Below are 15,963 nucleotides of genomic sequence, written 5' to 3'. Positions count from 1 at the left end.
CTGAGTTCATATGTGACACCTGGAAAATATACAGACCATGATTACATAGTACAAGTGTTAGAGTTCCAAAAGAATGATGAAACAAATAGAAAAATAAGCCATATAACTATTGCCAATGAAGAAATTGAGTACACTGCTGAAGAAAATGAGGGATGTGCCCCACCATAACCATAGTGGTGAAATCACCCAAAAATGTCTGGCAAGACACACAAAGGTATATAATAAGCTCAGAAAAAAAAAAAGACCCACCAGCACACTTATGGTAAGGCACATCCTTTAGTCACCAACACAGTAAGCAATACTTATATGGCTTATTTTTCTATTTGTTTCACTATTCATATGCAACTAATACTCATATTATGTAATAAGGGTCTATATTTTCTAGGCATCACACAACAGCAGCTCAATATGTTTAAAACTAACACAACCATTTTGTTAGCCAAAGCAAGGAGTAGTCACAAATGGTAACTTTTCTTTTGTCAATATGTCAAGCACTGAATCCATTATTCTATACTTAGAAAAACATGACTGGCTATCCTAAGATGCCATGAAGTTATTTTTCCCAGGCCAATTTTTTCAAGCTGAGGAGAAAATTGCCAGTTTGAACAATGTGAGCTTCATGTCAGACGGATTTCTAATGTCACTTGGTGCTGACTGTTAAGCCACGCCCCTGTGTTCACCCCTTTCACAGGGGCAACTAGATGATACATATATGCTCTTGCCACTGACCAAGTTTTTTTTTTTTTTTCTTTTAAGATGTTTAAGATATTTTCAGTCACTTTAATTTAATAAGCCTCATAGTTAGCTGACTTTCAGATATCAATACAAGAACCATAATAACATGAAGTATTAACCATTTACATGAAATTGTGGAAATCAATGGTATTTGTTATTTTATATGAATGCATCCATATGACTGCTGACATGGGCAAAGTCTTGAATGGCACATGTAGATGTGGCAATGTAAATGTCATTTGTTTGCACAATGTTTCTGAAATCTGAATACCCTGGTATTATAATTGCTTTTGCATTGATGCCTTAGAAAACCAACTTAGGGAAATGCTAATGGATAAGGTGATTGAAATTAAAATTTAAGTGGCATCAATCACCATTACAAATGCACCAATCAGCCATCTTCTCTGAAAGGGGGGATAGGGAAGGTGTGGCTTCTGGATCAGCTTAGCCTAAAGCAACTAAAGGGAAGAGTATGGTGAGTCGCATGCAAGGAGAGAAAAAAATTTTCCTTTAAAATTCCCTCTCACCTCTTTCATAACACATAAGTTGAATTTCAGTGCAAGGAAAGAACATTCACATGCAAGGAGAGAGAGAGAAAAAAATTTTTTCTTTTAAAATTCTCTCACCTCTTTCATAACACATAAGTTGAATTTCAGTGCAAGGAAAGAACATTCTCATAATTCAGGTTTTACTGTTAATGTATCCTGTGACAAGTTGGTCACCTTTAAACTCAGGCTAAGCAAGTGAAAAGTTTTTCTATAAAAGTGAACTCCATAGACTAGATCTTCATCCAGGCTAATATAAATGGATAAAAGAGGAACAAACCATGAGCATGCACTACTTGAGCATACAGTGAACAGAGTGAGACTATGCTGTCATCATGAATGACTGGAGTAAGAATGAGTGAGGGAGGTGATAATGTACAGCAAGCAACTAAAGTGGCTTCCTCACCAAGTGTGTCCTGAAGCCTGCTGCTCAGTCATTGATTCAAATCACAAGACTATAACACTTCATCAACAAATGGCAGTTCTGAATAGGATGCCAGAAGGATGGGGCTAGAGTCTGGGATCATGGAGTGATAGGTGTTGCAGTAGTTATGTAGGGAAGCTTTTTGTATAACAATGGTTGATGATATCTTTTTCAGCAGACAACTGGCATCCACACATCCAATAAGAATATAATATTACAGTGTTGATAGTGTGTGAACATTACTCAATACATTGGTTGTAAGAATGTTACAAAAATACAAAAAAGTTAGTAAGATGAACACATTCTATAAAGATGTGGTAAGAAAGGGATGGCTTGGGGTCTGGGGGTTGTTCTGGCAAGGCAACGTCTAGATGTGAACACACCCACACACACACTTCAAAGCAAGCTTCAAGACACACTTGGTGAGGTGATACCACTTTTGTTTACATCAGACCTAAGCCAAAGTCTGGCACTAATTAATTGGTGTCAGATACAAATAAGTCAATGTTCTCACCTCTGGATTGGACCATATATTCTTATTATGTTTTATTATGAGCTTTAAATCAATTTTGTACTGCCAAAACTCATTTATATGTAAGAAATCGACTTATGAAGATAGAAATAAATAATAAAGTATCTTACACAAAAATAAAGATCATGACAACAATATTCAGTCAGTTTTCAATGTGTATTAAATAAGTCAAGAATAAGATGGTCAATCAGTAAGTAAAACTATCACTTAATGACAGTACAGCTATGTTCAGGTGTCCTCAGATGGCAAAATTACTGGACCTGTCAAAATACCATGTGAATAATGTACTCACACTTGAAGAAAATATCTCTAGTAAGCTTTTTCACACGTTAAAAAAAAATAAAGAAAAAAAGCATGTTATCACCTGCAAAGATTCTGACCCAAAATTAAGCAACTTCCCATCTAATTTATTCTGACACCTGTTCCTGGATACTCAAATGAGATGGTTAGCTACATGTCAGAGACGGATAAAAAGTGGCTGCAAAGTGAAAGAACACAACAGATTGTGCAAAAAACTTATGAAACTATCATATCATGAGATGCTGCCGTCAAGAGCAGAATGCTTGGCAGGCCACTCATGGTGAAAACAAGTCAGAAACATTCCTAATTAAGTCATATGAGGCCTTCTTTACCCAAAGGGGTTAAACACCAAAAATAAAATTTTACAGAAGCATTTAAAGACACTGCTGGCTATCTGCTCGGACACAGTGATGTTTTGCCAAATACAGCTTTCAACCTTACTTCCAGTGATGAAAAAAGGTCTTCTCCACTTCCAACCACTAAGGGGAATAGTGAAAACAGTGTTATACAGCAGTATCTGAAAACCTGCCTTACTGCTGCTACATCCCTTTTGGATGTGGAGGCCTGGATATATCATCCAAGACCCAAGTGGATTTTTGGTCAACCTTGACTGTCTTGCCACTACAATATGATAGACAATTGTGCTATATTTTAGGAAATGGGAAGATTCATCTATGAAGGGAATGAGTGCATCAAGGGAGTAAAGAACAAAAAGGAAGGTAATGTGGAAAGGGTTCAACTATTCAAGAAAGGGATAAATGAACAAAGATGGAATACTAGAATGATTAAAAAGGAGAAAAGTACAAATAATGCATGAGGGGTATCTGTCTTTATACATATATCCACTGATGAAGGATAACCAAGTCACATGAAGTATTTTTGCAGCTTCATTACAGTAAATTGATATTATATGCTGACTGGGAAGGGAGCAGGGGAAAATCTAGTGAAATGCAATTAAGTGCATAAATAAATTTACCAAATGAATAGCATTATAATAACTATTAAGAACACTAAATATTTCACTAATGAACAAAATATTTAAAATAAAATTTGTTGCAATGTGCAATGCATGTTATAAGTAGAAATGCATTTCTGAGAATAAACAAATAAAATTTGACTACAGTAAATTAATTTAGAAAGACTTACCAAGACTGAATAACAACAAAATACATAACAGTGTAAATGAATGGCAAGCATACTTGACTTAAAGGCTGTTGTAAACACAGGCTGGTATTGGATTTATCAAAATTGAATCACTGTTAAACAGTTACTTAACTTTTAATTTGAGAAGATAACTCTTACCTTTTTCAACAGATACAGTGGAACTGCTGGACAAACACATGAAAAATTCAAGCTCACGTATTCGAACCCATGAAGTACTACTGAAAAATTGGATCAAAGATCTGCATCCAGTCTGGTGGGAATAAAAGTTACTTCAGCAAGCTGTAAACCTTCATGTTAATGATTATTAGATCAGAGGAGAGCAATCTCATGGGGAAAATATTCCAAGATTTCAATATAGTATCAAGGAAACAAAGAATGTGCCTATATCCAATGCAGAAAATGCAAAAAATTTCTGAATGTTTCATAGTTTACAAATAATTACCAGGGACTGCATGACTGTGCCAGTACTGGAGCTCTATCTCTCAATGACTTCATAACAACTAAATAGTTCTGAAAGCAATCATCTGAAAGGGAGTCCAGAAGGCTCGACTTCATTTAATGTTGTTCTTTTCCCTTACAAATTTGGATGGCTCAAGAGTTTTGCCACTTTTGTGGCTGTAGATTGATAACAGTAAAACTTATTCTGAACAATAACCATGGGTATTTGAGTGCAGATGGATCTGCTATTGAAATATATGAAGAAGAGAGATTAATTTCTAGAGTTATGGTGAGAGTTACGGAGCTCTGAAGCAAATGTCAATGTAGTATTGCTGTAAGATTGAAATGGGGAATTTAATACTGATCACTGGCAGAGTGGTCAGTGCATGCATGTGATCTTAGTGATCTGAATTCTGCCAGAAACTGGTCATCTTTCAAGCTATTGCTGAATGGCTATAGGATATCCACAAGCTTCCTATTAACCCTACATTCAACAGCAATGGCATCAGGAAGTGATGTGAGCGCCATGAAAGCGAGTCACTAAAAATCTGCCTGTATCACCATCTGTCAACCAACTTAAGTCTCCAAAGCTTGGAAAGGAATGACCATCTAACCCTAAAAAAAAATAAAATTAAGTTCCACCAGAAATGCCTACCAGCAGTATAGGCCAAAGAAGAATTTAAAATGAAGAAAGAATGATAAATCATGTGTTCTTAAAGACTGGAATATCAAAGAAACTTAGGAATTTCTCACAACTATCCATTGTTGAGGGCTTCCTGGACATGAATGAGGGATACAAGATGATCTGAAAGTGGTTTCCAATTATTTACTTCTATTTAATAAGAAAAAGACATCCTATAAGAAAGAAAATGGCCTGTTACTAGTCAAAGTTAAGTACAAGTAAGTGATAATAAAGATGGAATTCTTGTTGAAAGACAACTACTGTACAAGGAAAAGGAGCTATACCTATATACATAAACAATCAAGTGTCAATACCCCTGTTAGGTTTGAAATATTAAAAACAATAAAAAATAAACAAATAAAAATAAAAAATAAATAAAATTTTGCTGCATTCAGCAATAATGCAGCAAGTGGAATTGTTGAAATTGACTAATCACAAAACTTGAAAATACTACTTAAGATGTCAACATGTATATGAATAAATATAGGCATAATCAGATAGACTCCTCTGAATACTTGAATACTTTTTATTCAAGTTCTGATTAAGATGGAAACTAGAAAATAAGGCATTCTTACCATAATCAGGTAGATGGGACAAAGTTCCATAGCATGTGAAAGTTCAGTCATGAATGAATTAAAATAATAATGAAAAACAGCACAGTTGCCTTTTTATTGGCTTTTTATCATGATATGCAGCTTTGTTTAACAGTATTGTCATTTGTTAGGGAAAAGGTGATATTTCCATGGGCCTTTCACAATTCCAAATTATGTTGGCATTAAATATTCTCTTTATTGATGTAGCACTCTCACCTGCTTCTAACTTAATGAAGAGTATTTCAATCTTATCCTCCAATCACATCACTATGTTCATTCCATATCTTGGGCAGGTGTTTGTTTAGCTTACTGACATTCAAAACAGCACTACACACTATGAGAACTACACACACTAAAGACAGCTCTCACATTCACTCAACCTTCCATCCCTTCCTTAAATAACAAACATATTCATATCTCCATCTGCTGCATCATGACCAGCTTCTTACCTTACACATCTTGTGATTTCTTTAATCTCACTTTTACAACTTCCATATTACTAAAATTAGAACCAACCATATTACTAAAATAGTACCAATTATAATGTAATCACCCTCATACTCCATACTTAGGAGTTCTTCTCATCTCTATTGGTCTTTACATAAGTGTGTGGATCTGCTAACATGTGAAGAACTAGTTAACAAATAAAAGGAACAATGGTCATGAAATCAGTACATGCTGCATTGTTGATTAAAACAGCTTATGATGATTATCTCAGTTCTCCTGCTCCTACTGATTCCCTCCAGTATGTTTCATTTCCTCTCATTTCTCACCACACTCTCTCTCTCTGTGTTCCAAGACTACACTTAATTCTTCTTAAATTAATGAACATTTTACCCTTCATGCACTTTCACAGCAGAAGACTTGCTACAAATTAATATACCTCACCCTTCACACAATTTCACAGCACAAGACTTGCTACATTATCTCATGAATAGTCTCTCTTTCCCCATTGCTAAAGAAAATCAGTATTTTCATTCCATCATACTTTGTGGATATACTCAAGATTTTTATTTACAACAGGAAGGTATAAATATAAAACACATTCAATGAAAGTCTCAAGAAGGTAAGTCAGTAATTCCCTCTGTGGCTTGCCACTCCTCCTCTTGCTGGAGTCTAAAGTTACAAGACAAAAATAAAAGAAGACAGACTGCTACAAAAGGAATCACACAGTTAAGATCCTGGTGAAACTTTGCACTTGTATCATAAACAGAATAAGAGCAACAGCAAGTTTGTTTTCCATAGTAAGGCCATCAAGCAGTAAATTCATGCAGACAATAACTAAAAAAATAATAATGCAAAAAAAAAATGAAGAGTGAAAACAAAAGAAGAAAAGCTATGGCAAAAAGAAAAATTGAAAATGTAGCACAAGAAAGGTAACTGATAAGGCAAATACCTCTTGTCTCTACCCTGCCTGGAAGTTTGTCGTGATTCCTTCTCTTAACCACGTGCATGAGAACCATTCTCTATACAGTGATGGATAAAACCTTTGTACTGCAAAAGTATGGTGGTGCTGGGGTGTTGGCCAAGTGTTCTTCAAGATAGGAGGATGGAAGAATGTATCTACTTGATAGAATTGTGAAGGAATTACATCAGTCCCATTCAGAAACAATTATGATCAGAAGCTATGGATTGTGCATGAAGCTCATCAGGAATTATGATAAGAAAAATAATAATGATGGTTGCCTATCAATACTGTCAATGGCCCTGAGTAAAATAATCAGCATATAAGTGGACTGCATACTGACAATTGAAAATCATATAAAGCTACTGATGGAACAAATGTAGCAGATGAGCACTTCCCACAATCTACCACAGTAGCAGCAACTCTGCCAGAAAAAAAGTAAACAGCGTAGAGGAAAAATATGTGGGTAAAAATAGAAAATGAATGATATAGGCCAGACCAATTAAATTTAGAGCTTTCAAAATGTTTAATTTAATAGCAAAATTTTTATTTCAGCTACTCAGAAGATAAGTTATTTTCATTCTGCCAAGTGATCACTGTGTAAAAAAATATAAAATGAAGGTCAAACAGAAGGCTGTCATTTGAAAGATGTTCATATTCCCCATTAGGAACTTTGAAAATAAAACTGCAATGAAAATTTGACAACAGGAAAGTCACTCATTGAAATAAGTTACATGTAAACTAGAATATATTGATAAGAAAAAATAACTATTGGGAAGATGCGAGCATGGAAGGGTTGTTCTTCAAGATGGTAGAGACTCCATAAGAATGATAAGCCTTCTTATGGTCAAGATCACAGAGGGCTTACATAGGCAATTTAGGTAAACTTCATCTTGGCACAAAGGACTACATATATATATATATATCTTCCTTATGGAACTGCATCTAAGGGCATTTCAAGATCCTACAATGATTCAAGTTAGTCTTTAACCGAGATCAATCCACATACTGGCTACTGACAGTACATGGAAAGCTCTATATGTACAACATTTTCCTTCTTACACAAGAACAGCATTCATAGTATTGTGAATTATATAATTTTCTCCATTTCCTGTCATCTGAACACATACATATTTAATTTTGCTAAGGGACCCTTTCTCTGTTTGCAAACTTGTGATAGTTTATTTAATTTTCATCAACAAAGTGATGAACAAACAATTTTTCTTGGATATGTTAGTATTTATTTCACATTAATCTAATCTGAATATTGACAATGGGCTACCTTTGGTACCATCACTTTACCAAACAAGATCATAATCCCCCATGAAGCACTGTACATTCAGTCAGTTACTGAAGCAGTCAAAGACATCTTTCAGATGCACTCTCAATGATTCCAAACATAGTAAATTTAAATCTTAGTGATATTCCCTCCATAAACTTATTCATGTTTCTAAAAAAATACCTAGGGAACTGTTCTATTGCGTGATTCATCACCACACACCACCAACCTCCAAATCTTGAAGTTTGGAAGAAGAGAAAAAACAGTACAGACTTACTTTATTGGGCAGCACATACAGCAAGACTCAGACTAATGCAAGACCTAGGCAGTGATACGGAGGCTCAGGTTACAGCAACCCCTGCACCAGGAGGGTTGCCGCCATGAGAAAAGAGGCCATGGTTGGGTGGAGAGTGTGGGGAGAACTGCTGCTCTCTGCATGGCGTGATCCTGTGGGCATAATGATTACCAAGTCAGACTACTACTTTACACAGTAGCTCTGTAACGAACACTTCAAATGTTAAGTTAAAGTTTGACCAACTCCAAAATTAATCTTTAAAGAGGAACATGCACAGAAAATCTGATTGAGGGAGGACATTATACTGGTAAAAAAAAAAAAAAAAAATCAGTCTGATGATGCAATGAGATCTTTTAGCAAACTGAAGTTATTCTACAAGACAAATTTTGTAGTAATAGAGGTAATAATTTGTGCAGCCACTTTCTGATACTGGAATAGAGATGCATCAGATATCAAAATTCAGAGGTCTGCTGATGTGTATGTGAATGTCATGTGTATGTATTTTGTGGATGCAGATGTGGATGCCAGTTTCTACAAAACAGCTGATATCAAATTGTGACATCCTCATGGATATGGATGCAAATGTGTTCAGGACTTTGGTACATATTTGCAACATAGCACCAATTATTGCCAGATGGCAGCTTTTGTTGTATAATATTGCATTTTGAAATTTTGACAAATTTGTTACACAAATTGTTTCCATTAAAAAAAAAAAAAAAAAAAAAAAAAAAAAAAATTATATATATATATATATATATATATATATATATATATATATATATATATATATATATATATATATATATATATATATATATATATATATATATATATATATATATATATATATATATATATATATATATATATACACACAGAACTTTCCTCAACTTATGGCACCGAGCCAAAAACATCAATAACTTTCACTTCTCAATTTCAACCTGACAGCACCAATGCCACCTCATCTACCTCAATTTCATGTCTACCATCAAGATCCTTCCAATGATGTTTTCCATGCCATAACTGGCTTTAGCCCTTGGAAGGGTTATGGACCCTCATATTGTTCCCCTCAATAGTGCTTCCATTCTCACACCTTGCCCGGTCAAACTCTTCTAACTGTCATCAACCCTTCCTTCCTACTGGAAGTTTACTTACATTCAGCACATTCCTTAAAAGGGTGACCACTCTGATCTTTCAAACTACCCTCTTACTCCAATTTCCGGTATTTCTAGTTTTGAATGTATTCTTAAGAAAGATTTTCAAATCTCTATCACTTTCCAATTTTAAATCTGATCAGTATGGGTTCCATTGTGGGTGTTCTATGTTTGGCTTTACTGAATCTAGTCTAGATCATCCACTTTTAGGAATTTTTGTGAAACTTTCACTGTCACATATCAACAGCATTTGATAAGCGTAGAGTCAGACATAAGACTTTAATTTTCAGACTACCCTCTTTCTTATCATCAGTACATTCAGTGAATGGCAATCTGTTCAAAGTCTTCTAGCTTTCCTTACCTCAGTCATCCTCCATCCTTAGGGATTTCAGTAAAATCCTTGCTACTACCTTTAACATCAAAAACTTTAGTGAATGAGAATGTCACGTCCGTGTTACACACTAGGTTTGGTTAATGTCCAAGCGGGGGGATCGGGTGGGGGGCGGGTCTAGAAGCTGGGACAGGTTAAGGAAATCCGAAATATTAAGGTAAATTTCCTTATATTTTTAACACCCTTATAGTTTATTTTTCACCCCCCACCCAGGGTTGGGGGGAATGGAGGTGGAGCGGACTTCTTATCAAGAAATACCAGAACTTTTGACAGACTCGGGCATAAACCTTCCCTTATTATGGTTTCTATTCACCTCGCTGCACCTTTACCCCGTTTCCCTTGTAATCATTCTATTGTAGTGGTAGACTGCTACTGTTCTTTACCATATATCACACATGGAGCAATCCTATATATACTACCCGATCACACACCATTACCACACCGCACACAGGTTGATTGAACTACTTGGTGCCTGAGCCTGAGGGTGAACTCGCCTCTCCTGATGAGCAAACATGGATCCCTGGACACACACACACACACACATTTCAGTGGCTTATTACATATAATCCACAAGGCTCATCAAACTCACCTCTTCCTCAGACACTGAACATACCTACAAAAAATGATATACAAAGCAACTGTAAAAAGAAGTATAAAAATCACAAACAAAAAGCTTACAGATACACACCAGCTACTCCAGCCACGGTTCACCCCTATCTGGTCAAATTCTCAAGGTCTCGGAACTATATCAAGTTTCGAATCTCAAGACTCAAAAGCGCTGTAAACTTTCTTTACTTCGACCTGCATTTTATGCTGTCCATGTCTTTTTTTTTTTTTTTTTTTTTTGTCTTTTTCATTATTTACTGCTAAGCATAAGGTTATTACTGATAATGCTTAAATAGTTAATAAAAATATCTATATATTAAATAAAATAAATTACAGGTTACAGACTACGCCACCAGACGTCCCTCACATAGCTCTGCCCTCAGAACTATCTATTACTTGTTACTAGCATCAAATAATTTCCAATTATTCATAGGTATTCTATGAGAACATTTTTATCTCCTAGTAAAGGGAAAGTAACCAAACTAACACGTCTTATACCACGGTCTGAGTTTGTTTCCCGATCATGTCAGTGTTGATGCTTCGTTTTACAGCCGTCCTTTCAAATATCCGTAAGTGACCCAATGCAGTATAAATGAGCTTTCTTATTGCTCAGTTAAAAAAACAATTTTACAAAGATGAAAAGATAACATTTGTAAATTGACTACTACTTTGATAAATCGACTAACGCACACAGATGGGACCAAAATTTTCGGAAAAGAAATTATATTCTTCATACCAGTAATGAGCAAAATGACAAGATATCCTCTGCTCTTTTGCACCGACTCTCTCTCTCTCTCTCTCTCTCTCTCTCTCTCTCTCTCCAAGACAACTTTATCATAATTAAAATGAATGATAATCGATTTATTGATTAGTATTATCTCTTTCCTTCGTTTTCGTTCATCACTGATGGGTTTGGTACAAACGATTGTTAAAACGAGTGAATAAGTGATATCACCTTTAGCTGCGGGGTTACCAAGACCAGATGGCATCGTAACCCTGCAGGCCGCCCAGAGGGTTCGATCCTTAAATGAACGGGCGAGAATTTTAAACTCGGTTCTCATTTCCGATACATTTGTCACAGTTTGTCGAGTTGCTACGGTCGGTACTCTCTCTCTCTCTCTCTCTCTCTCTCTCTCTCTCTCTCTCTCTCTCTCTCTCTCTCTCTCTCTCTCTCTTTTCATGTGTTATTATACTCAATCACCATTTACATACTGCTGTGGTAAATACACAATACTAATAGGTCATAAAATCATGTCCTTTCAAATACACGTAAGTGACTCAATACAGTATAAATGAGCTTTCTTATTGCTCATTTAAGTAACATTTCTACAAAGATTTTATATATATATATATATATATATATATATATATATATATATATATATATATATATATATATATATATATATATATATATATATATATACTTCCACTCCTACCCCCCTAAAAAAGACTAAGGAAATGGGATAGCTATGAGTCCATCTGAAATGGACTAAATAACGTGGAAAAAATATCATAGTACAAAACAAGAGAAAAATTAGTTTTCTGCCATGTATGAAATATTCGGTAGAGTTCTGAACCCTGTGTATATTTGAGTATTTATGAATGTACTACTAATATAGTGGAGTTGCTTTTCTTTTACTTTTCTAATATCTCTATATCCTGTTTCCTTTCACACCTATCTCCTGAGTGCTTTCATTATGTAGTCCGGTAGTTTACGGGTAAAACTCCCGGCCCGTATGTCCCTCGTCCTGCAGTGATGTAGTATGATGATAATGAGTATGTACACAGTTATATACTATGCATACACACTTAAAGTATGTATGTGCGCATGCACGAATATACGTACATGTATGTAGTATTATACAGCATGCATGGCACGCATGTAAAACTCTGCATTCAATTTACATGATTAAACTACCATGAAATATTTGTAATTTTTGTAATTTGCAAACGACCAAGTAAGTATCGAAGGAAAACATTCCATTTACCTGCTAATGCGACAGAAAAACATGAAACTCTAATTGCGACCAATTCGCAAAATGTTGTCCATTATATAAATTCGTGTGCACGTGTAGCTTGTCTCGCATGAATGGTGATGTCCTGCACTACACCCACACACCGCCCACTGTGACCCCGCCAGTGTATCCCCGCCAGTGTTTTCCCTCCAGTGTATCCCCGCCAGTGTATTCCCGCCAGTGTATCCCAGTGCATCCCCGCCAGTGTATCCCTGTGTATCCCCACCAGTGTATCCTAGTGTATCCCTGCCAGTGTATCGCCCTCTGGTGGACAAGCACTTTTCGGCTTTTTCCGAAGCTCTCTGTTCTACACAAATATTTTTCATCCTCATCCCCATCACTAAAAAGTCACGAATTCACAATCAATTTACGGTTATTCGCTACACAACAGCAGCACGGTAATTCTTTAAATGCTAATTTGATATACAACGTAAACAGGCAGACATTCATTTGTATGATGTAAAAAAAAAAAAAAAAAAAAAAACTGAGTAACGGTGACTGGCAGTTCGTAATTACCGAGTTATTACCAAGACAGGGACGTCCGGCAGACTGGCAGCAATGTGTGCCCGCCAGTACCACGCCAAACCAGCACAGTGAGGTCCATATTCTGAAGCACTTCTGCGCCGCACTTCCACTTCTTTCAAAAGGCTCTAATTGAAGTTCCACCGATTTCTAAGAATGTTTTTTTTTTTTTTTTTTACGGTTCTAGTGACAAATTAACAAGATTTCTACATTATTAACAGGAAAAAACAATCTTAAGAGAGCAAAGCGTTTCAGAATACTACCACAGGCCTGGCCACAACTGCTGAATATTACACCAATACACACCCCAAGACCTGCTTTTAACTTTTTTTCATTGTTTTCTTTCCTCAATTTGGAACGTAAGTGGTTTTATTCCCACACACAATCTAGGAGGAAATAAAAGAATACGCGTGGTCGCCTTTACCGAGTGTGTGGTGATGCCCTGTGTCCGTCACCATTACTTCCTCATCGCCAAACACCAACTCAAGAAGACAAATTGTTGTGGATTTTCGATACGCTTTCGCCAGAACGTTTCTTGCACTCTGATTTTCTTCTTTTACGAAAGCGTGGGTGCGACTCCTCAATTTATTGTTGCCCTTAATAATGCTGGAGTTTGTTGCTTATAAGTACAATAAGGTTGATGACACAAGTCTTTCCAGACCTTAGTGAGTTCAAGAATTTTTCACCTCGATAATAATTTTCTTGTTTCTTTTACACGCCTTCTCTCGTTACACTTATTCTCATTATACCAAGAATAAGATAAAAATATTGTAAACTTGCCAAATTCTTCATGACAATGCTCTTAATCTTAAAATAAAACTAAATTACACACACACACACACACTCTCTCTCTCTCTCTCTCTCTCTCTCTCTCTCTCTCTCTCTCTCTCTGTCTTGTAAAAAGGAAATGGTGGAGGAAGTAAAGGAAGCATAATCGAGCAGCGTTAATGGAAGAAAGGGCGAGCGACGACAAACGGCCGCCGGGAGATGACGAGATAGTGAAGGAAAGTGGAGAGTGAGGTGGGGAAGGAAGATAGAGAATATTGGAGAAAAGACGGAATGGAGATACGTAGGAGGAGAGGAGGAATTGGAAAATAGCATTTAGAAAGGGAAGCAGCGTCTAAATACTTCAAGGGAAATGCCTCTCTCCTTCCTCCCTGAGTTGCTTACAAGACCATCCGTATGTAAACCAGCCTGTCTCCGCGCCTCGCTCCGCCCCACCAAGGCTGCGCCACGGGAACTGCAACACCATTATATTATTATAAACATTACCTTTTATGACATGCCAACACGAATTCACGGAAAAAAAATATATTTACATTGAGTGCAAAACAAGAAGAATAAACAAAAACATGGACAGATCAATAGGGCGAGAGCGGCGTGACCAATACGTCCCGGAGTGTGATGGGCGGTGATGAAACGTGAAATGTGAGAGGAAAACATGCGTAAAGAAAACGTGACTATTTCTAAGGTGATAAACAAGTCAGGATCAAATAGATGTCGCGTAAAGTAGGTGTGGGGGAACTAGTGGGTCACAGCTCGCTCCGTCGCCGCCGCCGCCTCTGTCACCACCATCACCGCCACCGCCTGCCTGGTCCATCACGCTTGTTTGACTTTTCCCTTATTTACTAGTCGATCTACGCCCATGTGTAGAATATGAACAATTGCAAGCAAGCGCGCGCGCACACACCCACCCACCCACCCACACACACACACACACACACACACACACACACACACACACCGGCGTGCGTGTTCCCCCATCGTAGCGCTGGTGTGGTCCGTGCCTTAGGGAGGGTGTGTGTCGTTGGTTTGCACGTTGAGTCTGTTTACCTTGTACGTGAGAGTGCGTGCCACCTCCACCACGCAGGCTGCGTGTTGGCGTGACGAGACTACAGCTGCTGTTACTGCTGCTAAATTGCAAGCACAGCCTCGCCTTGTCAAGAGAGGGCACGTTGGCCTTAATCGAATTCGACCCACGACCTCTTTTACCGCGATCAGCTACATCTGGATAGAGGTGGTTACTACTTCAGCTGGGCCTTCCCGCACTCAGCTGCCTCCCGCCATGAGTCACGGCCTTGCAGCGAGCAGCTCCAGGCATTATGAGGAAATCGTTTGTTAACATTATCGAGGATATTTCCTGAAGAAATACCGTAACATTACAAACCGTAAAGAACTCAACAAATATGAAAACTCCTCACACCCAAACATTTACAGAGGTTATCGTGAGAGGCTCAGTCATGGCAGCCGCGTATATATCTTCAGTGAATAGTGTTATCCACTCCTGACGAGCACATCACGGAATGGCCGAAACCTCCGGTGCTCTTGTGTTTTTCAGCACGCCTTGTCAGTGTCTGGCTGAGTTTTAGTAGTCATCGGACGAAATGAGGAAGATTTGATGACCGAGTATATCTGTACCGCCGCCGCCGCCACTGAGGCACAAGCCCCTGCCACCAAAGTCGTCGCTCTTCCGTTGATGTGATTTAATACTCGCTATTAAACTGTAAACCCAAATACTTCTCCGTCGCGCCGCCGCCGCAGCGTGATGAAGGGTTATGGCGAGCGCCGCGGGACCAAGACGACGCTAGCAGACTTAACGACGCGGTTAAGTGGGAGTCGTCCACCTGCGGCTCCAGTCCCCTTCAGCCTCGCCAGTCGCGGCCAAAACAAAGACTTACACAACCAAGGTACTTAGCGGCCGGGTCGTCCTCTTCATCAGCGGGAAATTCACACCACACGATGTTCTTGAGTCGGAACCAAACACACACACACACACACACACACACACACAGTTTCTTTCGTGTGTGTGTGTGTGTGTGTGTGTGTGTGTGTGTGTGTGTGTGTGTGTGTGTGTGTGTGTGTGTGTGTGTGTGTGTGTGT

The 15,963-nt window shown here is 37.7% G+C and overlaps 1 protein-coding gene across 9 annotated transcripts in view; it reads right to left on the bottom strand.

Annotated features, from left to right (window-relative positions):
- LOC135104054 (uncharacterized) overlaps positions 1–15,963 on the bottom strand; it is a 194,082-nt gene that overhangs the window by 3,970 nt on the left and 174,149 nt on the right. For 2 of the 9 annotated variants that reach the window (XR_010270295.1, XM_064010984.1), the window contains 2 exons: positions 8,375–8,544; positions 5,335–7,242 (listed from right to left, as the gene is read on the bottom strand). Coding sequence is in view for 5 of the 9 variants with exons in the window: in XM_064010984.1 (XP_063867054.1) it covers positions 8,419–8,544 (126 nt within the window). In the remaining 4 variants the exon portion in view is untranslated. Of the gene's footprint in view, positions 1–5,334; positions 8,545–14,253; positions 14,324–15,963 lie in introns of those variants that run through there. The other 7 variants (XR_010270296.1, XM_064010993.1, XM_064010974.1 and 4 more) reach the window with 5 other exon arrangements.

The sequence above is a fragment of the Scylla paramamosain genome, chromosome 1 (assembly GCF_035594125.1).
Source record: "Scylla paramamosain isolate STU-SP2022 chromosome 1, ASM3559412v1, whole genome shotgun sequence".
Classification (NCBI taxonomy): domain Eukaryota; kingdom Metazoa; phylum Arthropoda; class Malacostraca; order Decapoda; family Portunidae; genus Scylla; species Scylla paramamosain.
This window is presented reverse-complemented; position numbering and strand designations above follow the sequence as displayed.